General features: G+C 36.5%; 3 protein-coding genes across 7 annotated transcripts in view; 1 reads left to right on the forward strand and 2 right to left on the reverse strand.

The window, feature by feature from the left end:
* The window catches only part of LOC110461645 (alanine aminotransferase 1-like), a 60659-nt gene that overhangs the window by 30615 nt on the left and 11831 nt on the right, over positions 1–18213 (forward strand). For all 5 annotated transcript variants that reach the window (XR_002464161.1, XR_002464163.1, XR_002464160.1 and 2 more), the window contains exon 12: positions 17468–17580. Coding sequence is in view for 1 of the 5 variants with exons in the window: in XM_021515202.1 (XP_021370877.1) it covers positions 17468–17580 (113 nt within the window). In the remaining 4 variants the exon portion in view is untranslated. The remainder of the gene's footprint in view (positions 1–17467; positions 17581–18213) is intronic.
* Positions 954–3087, reverse strand: LOC110461648. The gene has a single exon (XM_021515206.1). It carries the CDS (start codon positions 3059–3061, stop codon positions 1862–1864), a length of 1200 nt encoding a protein of 399 aa, XP_021370881.1. The 5' UTR covers positions 3062–3087; the 3' UTR covers positions 954–1861.
* On the reverse strand, positions 10440–16800 carry LOC110461647. The gene is made up of 2 exons (XM_021515205.1): positions 16685–16800; positions 10440–12132 (listed from the first exon to the last, which is right to left on the reverse strand). Exon 2 carries the CDS (start codon positions 12086–12088, stop codon positions 10886–10888), a length of 1203 nt encoding a protein of 400 aa, XP_021370880.1. The 5' UTR covers positions 12089–12132; positions 16685–16800; the 3' UTR covers positions 10440–10885.

An 18213-nucleotide genomic window follows, 5' to 3' on the forward strand; every position in this document is an offset into this window, starting at 1 on the left:
GATCTGATTGGGGAATATTCAATTTCCTTTTGTGATATGAAGGACGATGTTTTTTTTAATATGCTTATCTTTGTTATGATACTACTCCGGTTCTTGCTATGAGGACATGGCATCACTGTATTTGACATACTACCATGGCACCATCTCTATATTCGGATGAGTCCCGATATCTATTCTTTCGGTCAAATCGTAGAACGCGAGTAGTGTATCGAAGACCTGTTGACGGCCTTACAGGTCAGTGGCGGAGGATCCTGATGAGGTCTATACACCGACTCATTGCTTCCATGCGAAGTCTTTGTCAGGCACTGGTCAACGCCAGGGGTTCTTTCACGCAATATTAATTCTGTGATGTTGATTTTGCGTACGCAGAGTAACACTCGTGACGTCGTTACATGGAGACATTCAAACGAACTGGAAGTAAATTAATTGTAACTACACATATTGATATCAATTTAGACATTGTGAATTAACAGCATTTTAAGTATCCTAATGAAATAATATCAATGTACTAACTTAACATTCCTTGTGGGGGACCAGTACCTTTGCAGAACTGATGAGCTAAAAAAAGATCTTTAAAAGACAGAAATGATGATACAAGAACCTTTATTTTTGTTTAAGTACGGGTGGCACGGTAGTCTCGTGGTAGGACGCCGGGATCGTGACCGAAGGGTTGCGGGTTCGAGTCCCGGCACAGCACTGTGTTGTGTCGTTGAGCAAGACACTTTACTCCGCTTGTTCCAGTCTACTCAGCTGTAAATGAGTACGTGGTTGGGCAGTGCTAGGATTGTAGAATGCTAGTTGTGAGCGCCGAAATTGCAACACCAGCTGTATGGTCCTAAGGGAGTTGAGAAAGCTATTGGCTGGTTGCAAAGGCCCTATAACCACAGATAATAATTCGTGAACCGCTTTGACACGAACTTCGAACTAGGCTGTGATAAAGCGGTATATAAGAACCTCGAAGTATTATTATTTATTATTATCAAGTGCAGTCAATGTAATGCAAGACACAAATGTGTTAAATATATTATATCATTTTTATGTAAAACTAAAGTAAAATGCTGTATATCTGCGCCACCACTTGTCAACTACGATGCCTACCAAACTAAAACTATATGTTTACTATCCAAATACACATGTGTTTACTTTTTAAAATATAGCTGTATATTGTAATGAAAGTAAAAATTATCTACGTGAACTTTCAATTTACACCAAAGGTACACCATATTAACTAATTGATAGCAGCCGAACGATACACGCTACCAGCCTTCCATTAACATAATGTACAAACAATATCAAACTTATACTGTACAAAACAATCCTTTGTTATTTTACACACATTCTCCAAGAAACATCCTGAATTTTGCTTCACTCTTAACAGAAATAGCAAATTGTAGGGAAAATAGTCGACATTTAAAGAATATTCATGGTTTTATTATAAAATGCATTTTATACTGTGTACACACGTCCTCATGGCGAAAAGTTAGCTCTAGTCACAGACTAACTGCTGTTTTTCCACTGTCGGGAGCTCGATCAATCACATATCTGATGTGCCAATTTTACATCTGACATTGAACGTACGTAGTAAAACATGGACAAACACAAACGAGACATAATTCAAATCAAGCTGAGTAACCATATATATATATTCATAATTAAAAAACCAACAATATCATTATTCTACATGTATTGATATTATAATTCAATAACTTATGTCACATAGAACAATTCACACGCTTTTTTTCCCCACCACTCTATACATGATATTTTTTGAGGCATGTTCAAGGTAAATAACATGAATTACAGTAGATCTTATATCCAAAATTACAATAAATGCAAGATAACTTGCTCCCTGGAAACACAGCTACCTCAGAGGTTCACAGGGTACAGTTATCACAGAGGATAATTTAGGACGCTCGCGGGCGGTACTCTTGCAAAAGCTACTGCCTGTTTTCCAAACCTCTCTTACGTCATCCAGGTCAGTTGCAAGGGAAAAGAAATGACTGATTTTGCTGCCTGATCTCTTGAAGTACTGCAAGGTCACAGGCGATGATGAGATTGGCCTACAATTTTGATCGGTGACCCTGTAGTTGTAGAGTATATCCCCTAGTGGCTGATGTCTGTTCGGGAGGACATACTCCAGCTTCACCGTTATGTAAGTACCGTCGGTGGTATTAGACAGAATTTCACGGCATTTTGCTGAAGGAAGAGGACTCATCATCGATGTCTGTGCTGCCTGGTAACACGACAGTGTTTCCCCAGACGTAGTCGACTGTTTCTTTATCCATCCATACTGTTCATTGACGAAAACGCTTACCACCATATTTGAAGACTGATCGGGGAATTTCGTTATGGTTTTGATATCTGTGATATTCAGCCACTGATCATCCGCCATGTTTGGAATGGTTGGAGATTTCATAAAAACATTGACTCCCTGGAGATAGCGATCTGCTTCTTTGCCTTCCAAGCCATGGCTGTCAAAGTCTATCTTTTCCTTGTTGAGGTTGTTTTCCAGGCCAAACACAGCCACCGAAAACGCAAATATCAGGAATGAAATGACGATTGTCACCCAAAAAACCCATTTTCTCCATGCTTTTATTTCCCCTTTCCTTTTAACCTGACGATGTTTTACAAACAAAATGCCTAGAAGTATGATAACTTCGACTAATGACGATACTGCCTTAACTATTTGTACAACGTTTGTAACTTCTTCCCTGCACAAGGCAACAGCAAAGTTAATGAGGATCTGAGGCAAATCTTCAATAAACAGTGTTATCATTGTCATCACCTCTGAAATCTTAGATATTGTATCTAATTTCTCACTCCATCTCCAATTATGTTTTTTGTTCCATTTATATTCTAGTCTGTTAATAGCACATTCTGTGATGAAGGTGACCGTCCCAATTATGCAGAACACAAGTGTTGCCATTACCAGTTTTTTGTCATGAGGTCCAAAAACTAAACCATCCTGAGCATTCTTAATGTCATCGTAGAATACCCAGTCCATTATAAAGTCGAATACATCCCCACACAGGATCAGGATAGACATCAGTGTCCCGCACATCTTTGTATGTTCTTTGGTGCAATTGACAGTTCCTGGAAAAAACATAAAGGAAACGTTTAACATTAAACAATAAGATTTGGATAAAGAAGTTTTATGTACAGTTTGCTTACAGCAGAAAAGAATATGATTGGCGAGGAATATGTCTAATGGTGCACGAATGGTAGTGTACATCCGCCCAAGAAGTGTTCTTTGTGAAGCCAGATACAAACATACATAAAATATATTTTTGAACAAACACACGTAAATTGATTTTTGAACAAACACACGTAAAATGATTTTTGAAGGATTACTTTTTCTTCAATCATTGTTTAGCAGTATCCTATAATAATGTTCGTTTTGCTTCTTAAATTGAGAATCAAACAATTATGCCAGAAAAAGATCACTGGTATGTAAATATGGCGCAATAAAAAAATGAGTTTCAGCTGCGGAACCTTAAATTACATGGCTCTTAAATCTGGCTTTGTTACTATAGCATAATTAACAGGTATGTAAAAAATGGTTGTATCATAATACTATTCACAAGGTATGAAATTCATCTGGCTGTATTATTATAATTTTCACTATGTCCAAAATAAAACTGTCTGAATCATTATTATTACAAGGCTTATAATAAAAATGGCTATTTCATGATATCCAACCGGTATGTCATAAAACTGGCTGTTTTACTAAAATTTACTAAAATTTACTGAAGTACCCTGTACTTTTTATTTTAACGGGATCCATGACTGGAATAGTCTGCCTGACAAAATCAAGGGTATAAAATCCATATATGCATTTAAGGCAGCAGTGAAGAAACAACTCGCTTTTAAATTTCAAAATTCATGCTGATAACACAATTATATGTGATTGCAGTGGCACAAAACAAGTAGACTTTGCTGGTAGGGGGATCCCCAACCCTAAGAAAACAAACTTTGTGTCACTTCAATCCACGTGCTGACGACATCTGTACCGTATTATTTTTTATTTTTTTTAAATATAAATAGTTGGAAAGTCACGTTACATATTTTAAGTTGGGCTAACTATTTAGACCTGAACATATATATATGTGTGTTTTTTAGATTATATAGTCATTACGGAATTACTATAGGTACTGACAATAAAGTTAATATGTTGTCATTCATTCCCTCCTGCCAAAATCTTTCCCCGTGATCAATATAACATGGACCCCATTGGAAATAAGCTTTCGAGCTTTCATGGGCTATCCTCAGGTTTATAGATCAATGTTTGTGTTGTATTAATTGTATAAATATAATTACCTATATCTTAAAATCAGTTATGAATTTTAGTTTCATATATAATATAATATTTTAAGATAATACAATATTTTATTACTGACGATAATTTAATGCATGTAGGTTCATTAATATTTGAGCGTCCGGAGAGCTTGTAGGAAGGGGATGCGCCAATCACCTGCTCCTTGGACTGCCCCAAAAACCTGTGATATTCTGTTTAAATTTTTAGTAATATATATGTATGTTGTACTGTAATATGTATGTCAACTGTCATGTTACATGTGATGTCTATGATCTATTTCCTGAAATAAACATTATTATTATTAAGAGAATAGGGAAGTCATTAAAACTGTAATCCGAACTCAAAATCAACCTGTATCCCCGGAAACCCTATGCTTATTATTTTTGTCCGGCAGCAGTCAACATCTATCACGGAAATCATTTATGTATGGAGAAAACTTTATAATACCGAATCAACTGCGACATGTAAACACTGTGGGTTGGGGAAGCAAGGATATCGATGATTTCCTGTTCATGATAAAGTATATGTGTAGCATTGACAGGTGTAATTACTAACTACAAAACAACAAGGTACACATTATAGCATACTAAAAAAACAACCTTCATATTATTAAGAAACAAGAGGCCAAGATGGCCTGTATTGCTCACCTGTTTTATTCCGTCAACGTTTTCTTTTGAACGACTTCTTTTGAAGAACGGTAATACCTAGGGTCGTGCTATTTGGCCTGTAGGTACCTGGGATGGAGTGCTATAAAGTTTCCTCATTAAAATGACCTTGACCTACTTTCAAGGTCACAACGGTCAAATATGTGTAAATTTTCAAACAACAATCCTAAGAACCATTACGGCTAGAGTCATGATACTTGGGTATATTATGTAGACCAGCAGTGCGAATATTTTTCTCAGTTACAGTTATGAGGTCAAAGGTCAACTTTAAATGCTAGTGTGGGGGGTTCAAATGTCAACTTTGGTTAAAATCTTTAACAATCTTCTTCTCAAGTTCCATTAGGCCCAGGGTCATAATATTTGGCCAGTAGGTACCTAGGATGAAGTGTTATATATTTTCCTCATTAAAATTACCTTGACCTACTTCCAAGGTCACTGGTGTCAATTATGTTAAAAACTTCAAACAACAATATCCTAAGAACCATTTGGACTAGAATCATGATGCTTGGGTATGTTATGATGACTAGCTGTGTGTATTGTTTTCTTTATTACAATAATAAGGTCAAAGGTCAACTTTAAGTGCAAGTCGGGAGTCAAAGGTCAATATGAGTTAAAAGCTTAAACATTAAAATTTCAAGTTTCAAACAACAATATCTTCGGATCCGTTTAAGAGATGTTAAAATGTCTTGTGTTCTAGTTACCAAATTTGGTCTTAAGTTACCTATATGTCAATTGCATGTAACAAAAGAAACAGGTAAGCGATACATGCCCTCTGGGCCTCTTGTTTTAAAAAGTTATCGTTCTTTTTCCATCCTTTTCTCTAGTCGTCTAAGCAAGAAAAGATCAATCGGATAAAATTTACATTTGAAGAAAAACCATAATTATAGATTTAATATTCGTACGATATGAGCAAACATATCTTATTAGGAAACTAGCGTTTGGGTGTTAACTCACCTGGCCCGAAAAGCCATGTGAGGTTATGCCGTATCCCGGCGTCCGGCCGTCTTTTAAACGACTTCTGAAAAAGAACTAGAGGACCTAGGGTCATGCTATTTGACCAGTTGGTAATGGGATGGAGTGCTATAAAGTTTCATCATTAAAATGACTTTGACCTTCTTTCATGGTCACAGGGGTCAACTATGTTAAAAATTTCAAAAACAATCCTAAGAACCATTACGACTAGAGTCATGAAACTTGGGTATGTTATGTAGACCAGCAGTGCGAACGTATTTCTTTATTACAGTAATGAGGTAAAAGGTCAGCTTTAAGTACTAGTCAGGGTCAAAGTTCAACATGGGTTAAAAGCTTAAAAAAAATTCTTTTCAAGTTCCATAAGCCCAAAGGTCATGATATTTGGCCAGAAGGTAGCTAGGATGAAATGCTATACAGTTTCCTAATTAAAATTTCCTTGACCTAATTTCAAGGTCACAGGGGTCAAATATGTAAAACATCAATACATGTATCTAAATGGTCTGTCACACCATAACGCTCTGGTCAGCGTTCGATGAACGTTCTAAGAATGTTTAATCGTTCAATTTTCGAACGTTCTAGGGTGAGGTGGACACATCTGGCGTGTGACTAACGTGCGACTAACGCATGACTAGCGTGTGACTAACGCATGAGGAGCGTGTTACCAGCGACCAAGTAAGACACCATTGAAAACTATTAGCGTGTGCTGACGTGTCACTGGCGCGACGAACGATTAGTCAACGTTAGGCGAGCGTGTGACTAACGTGTGACACACGCTGAGGGCGCTTGGGGTCCGTTCATTGGTCGTTGACAGGTCGCCAGTGAGTCGTCTACTGCAAAGCAAAGATTGTGAGCGATAAATAACATCCAAGTAACGACTTATTAACAATAGCCGAACGCGTGCAACGTCCGGCGAACGTTAGTACAACGTTCCACGAACGTTTTCCAGCGTTCTCCAGCGTTTAAGGTTAAACGTTGAAGAACGCTGGTCTCCATGAGAACTTTTGTGCCTGTTCAAAACTTTATTTTCGGACAAGCGTTCTCCGCCGATCATCGACGATCACCGACGATTACCAGCGTTCACACAACACTATTCAGGCGCTATTCCAGCGACCACGGACGATTACCAACGTTTCCTCAAACGTCATAAAACGCTGACCAGAACGTTATGGTGTAATAGCCCCATTAAGAACATTTTGATCTAGAGTCATGATACTTCGGTTTGTTATGTAGACCAGCTGTGTGCATCGTTTTCTTTATTACAGTAATGAGGTCAAAGGTCAACTTTAAGTGCTAGCCAGAGTCAAAGGTCAATGTAGGTTAAAAGTTTAAAAATTGAAATTTCAAATTTCATTCAAACAAGAGATGTGAAAATGTCTTTTGTGCTAGTTACCAAATTTGGTCTGAAGTTACCTATATGTCAGTTTCATGTAACAAAAGAAACAGGCCCTTTTGGCCTCGTGTTTTTAATAGTAATTTATTAAAGGAATCATCATTGATTAAATTCAGACTTTATATCTTTTTCCGGAAATTCTCGGCATGGGAGAGGCCGAGGTGGCCAGGTGATTAAGGCGTCTGACCTTCTGCTACCACTAGCTCTCCACCACTGAGTCGCGAGTTCGAGACCTACGTAGGGCAGTCGCCAGGAACTGATCTTAAGTGGCTTTTCTCTGGGAACGTCGGCTTTCCTCCATCATCGAAACCTGGCACGTCCTTGAATGACCATAGCTGTTAATACGTAAAACCCAAACAAACAAGCATATCTTGGCATGGGTAATAATTATTTTGGATATCCATCGTGTGTTCGCCAAGAATTTCGACTTTATAGGGTGAGTTAGACAAAAGAAAGGTCAAGATGAGGGATGAACCGTTTGATTACAGTAGACACCTTAAAGGGATTTCAAGTTTATTCAAAGTGGGTACATTGGTCGGGCACAGCAAGAGAATAAACCCAGTGAAATCGAGGTCCAAATGTCAAGATAATTGGTGGACGATTTGATTTCTGACAAAGACAGGCTTCATTGATGTCATTCAAGCCACTTCATTTCTTAACATACATAGATTTTAATCAAATTTCATACAGCGAGCGGTCTGTTACGAGAATATTTTGAAGCAGGTAGACATGTAATATTTATAGAAAAGCTTTGTCAATTACTCAATTGATGTCATTTCTCAACGCATATTGATCAAACGTCATCCAAGTGGTCAATGACGAGAATAACGGATTAGTATTGGATTGCAACTGTCTTCAAACCTACTCGTGTAGCGACCATCTACAAAGGACTACATGTAGTAAGGACAACTTCAAAACACCCTATGCACTTGCAAAAGGTCTAATAAGTGCAACATTTTAAATAGTTTCGCCCTGACGGTTAATTTTAAACCGTTCAAAATATCTTTATGAAACTTTCACTGGGTGTGCATCACCTACAAAACAAAAGTTATGCAGTAGTTTACCTTAGTTAGGTAGCCGGACCTTAACTTCAATGTGAAAGATCAATAAATGCACAGTTTTTAGTAAAGACTTTTCTGGGCCGTAAAAATGCATACCGTTAAAGATATCTTATTTAACTATATTTGTATTGCCTAAATACAATGTGCAGTGTATTGTAATGAAGTCATTGTGACCTTCAGCTGTTATGTCAAATAAGTGCAACATGTTGAGTTAAGTCTGGTCCAAGTCGTAATTTTTAAATTGTTAAAGATACCTTGATGTAACTTGAAGGAGACCTGTGTCATCAGTAGAATAATATACAGTGCAACGGAAAAATTGCACATAACACAACATTTGATTAAATTATTTTCGAGGACATACATTTAAAATCGTTGAAGATATCTTGATCGAACTTGAAGTATATATGAGTTTCAATTTTTTTAACTTTCCCTTACATCACTATTTCCACAAGTTGCCGTGTTTACATGCGGCAGTTGATCAATATTTTTGAGATGTCGACTACTGGCGAGATGCAGGTTGACGAAGGTTTCGGGGAAGTTTTGTGGTCGTCATGGTCTATATTTACATTGGACGTCCTATTAACAGCTAAGGTGATTTAAGGACGTGGAGTGGTCGCTATAACGATCTGATTGGGGAATATTCAATTTCCTTTTGTGATATGAAGGACGATGTTGTTTTAATATGCTTATCTTTGTTATGATACTACTCCGGTTCTTGCTATGAGGACATGGCATCACTGTATTTGACATACTACCATGGCACTATCTCTATATTCGGATGAGTCCCGATATCTATTCTTTTGGTCAAATCGTAGAACGCGAGTAGTGTATCGAAGACCTGTTGACGGCCTTACAGGTCAGTGGCGGAGGATCCTGATGAGGTCTATACACCGACTCATTACTTCCATGCGGAGTCTTTGTCAGGCACTGGTCAACGCCAGGGGTTCTTTCACGCAATATTAATTCTGTGATGTTGATTTTGCGTACGCAGAGTAACACTCGTGACGTCGTTACATGGAGACATTCAAACGAACTGGAAGTAAATTAATTGATACTACACATATTGATATCAATTTAGACATTGTGAATTAACAGCATTTTAAGTATCCTAATGAAATAATATCAATGTACTAACTTAACATTCCTTGTGGGGGACCAGTACCTTTGCAGAACTGATGAGCTAAAAAAAATCTTTAAAAGACAGAAATGATGATACAAGAACCTTTATTTTTGTTTAAGTACGGGTGGCACGGTAGTCTCGTGGTAGGACGCCGGGATCGTGACCGAAGGGTTGCGGGTTCGAGTCCCGGCACAGCACTGTGTTGTGTCGTTGAGCAAGACACTTTACTCCGCTTGTTCCAGTCTACTCAGCTGTAAATGAGTACGTGGTTGGGCAGTGCTAGAATTGTAGAATGCTAGTTGTGAGCGCCGAAATTGCAACACCAGCTGTATGGTCCTAAGGGAGTTGAGAAAGCTATTGGCTGGTTGCAAAGGCCCTATAACCACAGATAATAATTCGTGAACCGCTTTGACACGACCTTCGAACTAGGCTGTGATAAAGCGGTATATAAGAACCTCGAAGTATTATTATTTATTATTATTAAGTGTAGTCAATGTAATGCAAGACACAAATGTGTTAAATATATTATATTATTTTTATGTAAAACTAAAGTAAAATGCTGTATATCTGCGCCACCACTTGTCAACTACGATGCCTGCCAAACTCAAACTATATGTTTACTATCCAAATACACATGTGTTTACATTTTAAAATATAGCTGTATATTGTAATGAAAGTAAAAATTAACTACGTGAACTTTCAATCTACACCAAAGGTACACCATATTAACTAATTGATAGCAGCCGAACGATACACGCTACCAGCCTTCCATTAACATAATGTACAAACAATATCAAACTTATACTGTACAAAACAATCCTTTGTTATTTTACACACATTCTCCAAGAAACATCCTGAATTTTGCTTCACTCTTAACAGAAATAGCAAATTGTAGGGAAAATAGTCGACATTTAGGGAATATTCATGGTTTTATTATAAAATGCATTTTATACTGTGTACACACGTCCTCATGGCGAAAAGTTAGCTCTAATCACAGACTAACTGCTGTTTTTCCACTGTCGGGAGCTCGATCAATCACATATCTGATGGGCCAATTTTACATCTGACGTTGAACGTACGTAGTAAAACATGGACAAACACAAACGAGACATAATTCAAATCAAGCTGAGTAACCATATATATATATTCATAATTAAAAAACCAACAATATCATTATTCTACATGTATTGATATTATAATTCAATAACTTATGTCACATAGAACAATTCACACGCTTTTTTTCCCCACCACTCTATACATGATATTTTTTGAGGCATGTTCAAGGTAAATAACATGAATTACAGTAGATCTTATATCCAAAATTACAATAAATGCAAGATAACTTGCTCCCTGGAAACACAGCTACCTCAGAGGTTCACAGGGTACAGTTATCACAGAGGATAATTTAGGACGCTCGCGGGCGGTACTCTTGCAAAAGCTACTGCCTGTTTTCCAAACCTCTCTTACGTCATCCAGGTCAGTTGCAAGGGAAAAGAAATGACTGATTTTGCTGCCTGATCTCTTGAAGTACTGCAAGGTCACAGGCGATGATGAGATTGGCCTACAATTTTGATCGGTGACCCTGTAGTTGTAGAGTATATCCCCTAGTGGCTGATGTCTGTTCGGGAGGACATACTCCAGCTTCACCGTTATGTAAGTACCGTCGGTGGTATTAGACAGAATTTCACGGCATTTTGCTGAAGGAAGAGGACTCATCATCGATGTCTGTGTTGCCCGGTAACACGATAGTGTTTCCCCAGACGTAGTCGACTGTTTCTTTATCCATCCATACTGTTCATTGACGAAAACGCTTACCACCATATTTGAAGACTGATCGGGGAATTTCGTTATGGTTTTGATATCTGTGATAATCAGCCACTGATCATCCGCAATGTTTGGAATAGTTGGAGATTTCATAAAAACATTGACTCCCTGGAGATAGCGATCTGCTTCTTTGCCTTCCAAACCATGGCTGTCAAAGTCTATCTTTTTCTTGTTGAGGTTGTTTTCCAGGCCAAACACAGCCACCGAAAACGCAAATATCAGGAATGAAATGACGATTGTCACCCAAAAAACCCATTTTCTCCATGCTTTTATTTCCCCTTTCCTTTTAACCTGACGATGTTTTACAAACAAAATGCCTAGAAGTATGATAACTTCGACTAATGACGATACTGCCTTAACTATTTGTACAACGTTTGTAACTTCTTCCCTGCACAAGGCAACAGCAAAGTTAATGAGGATCTGAGGCAAATCTTCAATTAACAGTGTTATCATTGTCATCACCTCTGAAATGATCAGATATTTTGTTGCTGATTTGTCGCTGCATATGCATTCTAGTGCATTTATAACAGACTCTATGATGAAGGTGATCATCCCAATAATACAGAAAACTAATGTTGAAGTCATTAACGTTCTGTCATGAGGTCCGAACGCCAATCCGTCCTGTGCGCTCATGATGTCGTGATAGAATAGCCAGTCCATTATAAAGTCGAACACATCGCTACACAGAATCAGGATAAACATTACTACGTTTTGTACACCACATTTGTGACCTCTGCACATCTTGATGATTGTTGCTGAATTTTTGTTGTTGCAAAAAGCAGTTTCTGAAAATAGAAAATAAAAATCTCATATGAACAGTGCAGACTTATTTTTCCGGGTAAAATTATCTCCACCATAAGTATGTTAACAGCAGGGTATGAATAGCTAAGCAATAGTGAATTTCTCAGACAGACGTCTCTTTTGTACTGCATGCACCGTCATGCATTTATACATATATATATAACATATTAATATAAAAATATGTAATAAACCTTACCAAAAGCCCTTATCTGACATCTAGAAGAGCACGGAGCTTGATACAGACGAATGTATTAAATTGTGCACAGTGGTCTCTGTGACGCCAGATAAAGACACCTGTGGTTTGTTGTATCAAATCAGTACAAAAGGATAATTATGTATTAGTGTTTTGTTTAGGATTTGTTTATTCTACAAATATGTTAATAATATTAATTTTGTTCCTATCTTTAGCCAACGATCATGAGATGATGGGCTCCTCAAATCGCCTTTCGTCCGTGGTCCGTCGTGTTTCAGACAGCCATCTTGTATTTTGACAGTTTATGTCGATGTTGCGAATCGAATCACCCTAAGAATTGGGTATTACACTCACAACGTACGGTGTGAATATTCTTCTCCCCTCATTTAAAAACTATGATTGAAAATATTGGATTTCAGCACTTGCAAACTTCTGTTAAATCCTGATTAGCACATTGTCTCTTACGTCGAGAGCTGATTGTGATGGCATATATGATTATCTCTTGACGTCATAGTATTGTTTTGTTCATGTCATACCCAAGGGTTGACAAAGAAATCATAACCAAGAGGATGACGAAGAAATACCTATGGGGAGACAGAGAACTCATACCCTAGTGGTGACAGAGAAATTATAGCCTGAATGATGATAGAGAAAGGATACCATAGGGAGATTACAGTGCTGAATTGTAGTACGGCAGATAATTTTGTAAATGGTAGGATATATGGTTTAGTTTTTGTATAATTTCACGGTCGATCGGCATTTAGTCATTTAGGACCAAGGGGTGGGGGAAAATGTGTCAATCCAATTCAATACAGTTGTAACACTTGCTTCGCTTTAATAATTTCAAAAATAAAGAGATTAAAACAACAATTATGCGAANCCGCAGTAACTTGTCCGGAAAACTACTCCTTAATTAACAGGTGGATTTCATTGAAACGTTGCATGAATGATCAGTATCTGATGTAGTTGTGCAGCGGCATTTTAATTTGGGACTTCGACCCTTTTTGATGGAGTTTGCCCCCTTTGTGCGAAATACTTGTCCGGAAAACTCCTCCTTAATTAACAGGTGGTATTCATTGAAACTTTGCGTGAATGATCGGTATTTTATGTTGTTGTGCACTGGCATTGTTATTTGGGATTTCGACCCTTTTTGATGGAGTTATGCCCCTTTGTGCGAAATACTTTATTTTTTTTTGTTTTTGATAAAATACTGATTAACTCATTACTGGTGGGAGACTATATTGCTTTGCATTAGTAAGCCTTTAGCTTACAGTTCTGGTTTGTATAGGAGCGGGGGTATTAGTTAGCCTTTGGCTTACAGTTCTAGTTTGAACTACTCGTGTAAGTTTTACTGCATTTTGTTCCCTTTCTAGTCCTTACCACGGGTATAAGCTTTCATAGATAATTCCGCTATGACAAAACAGTTCTTTGTAACTTTATTGTTTTCTTTATCACCCAGACAGCATATTACACAATAGTATATACAATATAAAGACACAAATTAAATCTTTGTGTCAGTGTGGTTTGCTCGATTACTCCGCTTGAGGTTTACACGACTGTGTCACACGACTGTGTAAGTTACAGCAAGAAAAGACATGACAATGTGTTAAAAGCGAAGATGGATCTTCACGCACACACATATATATATATATACTACTCCCTTGCTATACTTGCCCAATTAAATACAATTATAATACAACAGATAATTATTTCATCTTTTGCACGAGGCACATTTTTAAAAAGCAGAAAATATTCCCATCAAAAAAGCTTAAATCATTTAAGCTAACAATGCTGCCAAACCATGACTGACGGTCCTTAATGACTTATTAAATTATTTCTCTGAACATCCGGTACGGATCGGAGAACGGATCTTGGTTATACCACTATATGTGTTTCAATTTAACAACAAAATTAAACGTGTGCTGTTTGTTTATCGCAAATTGTTAAAATAACAAAAATGATGGCCTGTATAATTAAACTCAGCACGTAATTAAGCTTTTGTTCTGGTTATGAACATAAGGATATACTAAATCCAAGTCAGATATCCAAACTTGCCAAAATATAAAATATATAGGGCTACACATATTTTTTTATTCTAATGTTAGTCACTTTTAGATCGGAACATCTGCTATTGATGTCTAGAGGGCAGACAGCAGACTTTCTCAGAATCACACCTGGACTTTCGCTTTTGATCAATGTGGAACTCCAACTGTAATTCTGAAAATGTGTCGGCTTTCGTTTTCAAAAATCATAACGGGGAATTTTAAGAAACAGACTCTACAGCTAATTGACTTTATTTAAATGATATCAAAATATGTTCTACTTAATATTCTACTTAAATTCACATTTCATGCTTTCTAACCTCGCCTAGTCGTTTCAGCAAAACATTTGAAATCCTTATGTAAAACCAAATTTGGTTTTATATATGGATTTCAAATTTTTCCTGACATTTTGTTAAAACCCTTTAAATATAGTATGAACTTTTAATAATCTTTTAAGTTTACAATGTTTAGGTCGGAACATCTGCTATTGATGTCTAGAGGGCAGACAGCAGACTTTCTCAGAATCACACCTGGACTTTCGCTTTTGATCAATGTGGAACTCCAACTGTAATTCTGAAAATGTGTCGGCTTTTGTTTTCAAAAATCATTACGGGGAATTTTAAGAAACAGATTCTACAGCTAATTGACTTTATTTAAATGATATCAAAATATGTTCTACTTAATATTCTACTTAAATTCACATTTCATACTTTCTAACCTCGCCTAGTCGTTTCAGGAAAACATTTGAAATCCTTATGTAAAACCAAATTTGGTTTTATATATGGATTTCAAATGTTTTCCTGACATTTTGTTAAAACCCTTTAAATATAGTATGAACTTTTAATAATCTTTTAAGTTTACAATGTTTAGGTCGGAACATCTGCTATTGATGTCTAGAGGGCAGACAGCAGACTTTCTCAGAATCACACCTGGACTTTCGCTTTTGATCAATGTGGAACTCCAACTGTAATTCTGAAAATGTGTCGGCTTTCGTTTTCAAAAATCATTATGGGGAATTTTAAGAAACAGACTCTACAGCTAATTGACTTTATTTAAATGATATCAAAATATGTTCTACTTAATATTCTACTTAAATTCACATTTCATACTTTCTAACCTCGCCTAGTCGTTTCAGGAAAACATTTGAAATCCATATGTAAAACCAAATTTGGTTTTATATATGGATGTTTGTTTTTCTGTTTGTTAACAAAACAAAATATGAAGTGACGAAGCATATATTTAAAACCCTTTAAATATAGTATGAACTTTTAATAATCTTTTAAGTTTACGATGTTTTAATTACCCGGAAAATGGTTGAAAATGACGAGGACAAAAGGTATTCATCGATGTAATAATAGTTATATATTTAGCTGAATTGATGTCAGAGTTCATGAAGTGCTTTTTTTATCGACTCGAAGTTTACATGGTATCATGAGAAAATCTATAAATAGCGAGGTTTAAAATATTCTTTACAAATCAAATACAAAGATACAAACAATTACAATAATTCGGACTGGTCATGATAAACTGTTAAATATCTGAAACGAAACGAAAGTGTTGTACGTGTTTCTTACAAGAAAACAAGAGAATACTTCTTTATTTAATTGAATACAATCTTAACTGTTATGTTGATCCAGAATAAAAATATTTTCATTTTGAAAAAACAAAAAAATGTGTGTAAGGAATTTGCCTGTTGGTGCAAAATTATAAACGATATGGTGTAAACAAAATCAGTCCTTGCTAATCATAGTCTCCTTTCGGTTCACAAGATAAGTTAAATAGATAATAGTAATAGATAATAGGTATATTATATTTCATTAAGGGGGTGAAATGCATTGTTTTGTGGACACACTTCATTTCATTGAAAAACAATTACAAAAACTAAATGCATACCCTGCTTCTTTAATTTTTTAACGTCCGTTAGCTTGCTCAAGCCTTTTACATTTTTGATTTGTCAATAAGTCGATATTTTGGGGACATAATCCTGCTTTCAATGCCCAAAAGACATTTTTATGATTAACAAACGATTATCATCTTATCATTATTTAAACAAATAACAACAAAAACAAATATTAATAGAGATGTGGTAGTACGAATGTCACATTAATGATAATTTATCAGTGCCAATCATTCCGAAGAAAGGTATAAAACAAATCGGAAAAATAGTGCAGGACGATAAATGAGAATCATTGCATGAATGCAGGTCTGTACAACTTGTAGCATAATAAGCTGATGCCACTCGCCTGGAAATTAGAAGCGTAGTCACAGATGCAGTTGTTTGTTACAGACGGAATAACTTACTTGGTCTGTTGACGTAGTAAATCCAGCGTCGGCTGTCTCGCTATGGCTACGTAAGCAATAGTTCTACTCAATGAACGGCGCTCAATTTATGCGCTGAATACATATATGGCGATGATGAATTTGCTGGAAATCCACTTCTATAAATAGGTGGGTTATTCCTTGAAATATATATAGTGTCACGCAACACGGGGGAGAAATGTCATTACGCGTGTGTTTAAAAGTTTGCTACAGAGGAACAGGCAGATATACCGTGTTGTCACTCGTTTATCTGTCCGTATGTACACTTCTACGTTAGACTGTACGACGATAAAAAGGCAATTAATTCAATCTCAACGAAACTTAGTAAAATTATTGACTTGAAGAGCACAAGTTCTACCGATTTTTAAGGACAAATGTGACGTCATGGGAGCATGCTTTGACTGTATACAAGCAGACTAAGGTTACGTTATAGGTGCATGCAATGACTGTGCCTACATGACACAGATTAAATCATGTGTGCATGCTGTGAACATCTTCTTTTGAATGACCAAGATGCCTAAAGTAATGATATTTGGCCAGTAGGTACCTCGGATAGAGTGCTATAAATGTCCTCAAATAAAGTGAATTACCGTGTGATCTTACAGATGTGATGTAAAGGTGTATGGTATATAGTGAATTACCGTGTGATCTTACAGATGTGATGTAAAGGTGTATGGTATATATTGAATTACCGTGTGATCTTACAGATGTGATGTAAAGGTGTATGGTATATACTGAATTAACCTGTGATCTTATATTTGACAGGCCATGGGGAAGCCTGCTGATGTGATGTACTGTGAGGATTTGCTACAACAGACTGGGATATGTGTGGTTCCTGGATCTGGATTCGGACAGAGACCTGGCACATATCATTTCAGGTCAGTTTATAGATGTACTATTTGAAATGTACACCTCTGCGATTTGTAGTGATTTGTGTGTCATTATTTGTATTTAAATCAGGAGATAAATTCGGTTAGTTAGTCTGTTTGGTACCTAATCTTGATTGCCATTTTTGCTTAAATATTTGTGTGTCCCTAAAAAATGTAAAAAAAAAATCATTTCACTGAAAATCTTACAAACAAAAAAAGATATATTTTGATTTCGGATACTTGACACATAGCAGTGCTTGCTACTTCTCCTTTCCTGCACTCTTTCTACTTTCACGTTTCACATATTCCTCCTCCGTAACAATGGACTGTATTCCTCCTCCGTAACAATGGACTGTCACTGGTGGACCCTTACCGTGTATTTTTTTCATTTTCTCGTTTAATTTTCAAAAATCGTTTAGTTGTTCTCTTTTTGGGTGTATTTTTTGGATTATAGTTTATATTTGACGAGTCACCGTTTATTGTTTAAACCGACGTTTATTCTTCGCAGACTTGTGTTTAGTTTTGAGTATAACAGTTTGTTTTTAAAACAGAGTGTTTGTTTTATAAATGCATGTTAACTTTTCACGGAACAGAGTTTGTTTTATAACTACATGTTTACTTTTCTTGGCCCAGTGTTTGTTT

This window comes from Mizuhopecten yessoensis, unplaced genomic scaffold, assembly GCF_002113885.1.
Source record: "Mizuhopecten yessoensis strain PY_sf001 unplaced genomic scaffold, ASM211388v2 scaffold10647, whole genome shotgun sequence".
Lineage (NCBI taxonomy): Eukaryota > Metazoa > Mollusca > Bivalvia > Pectinida > Pectinidae > Mizuhopecten > Mizuhopecten yessoensis.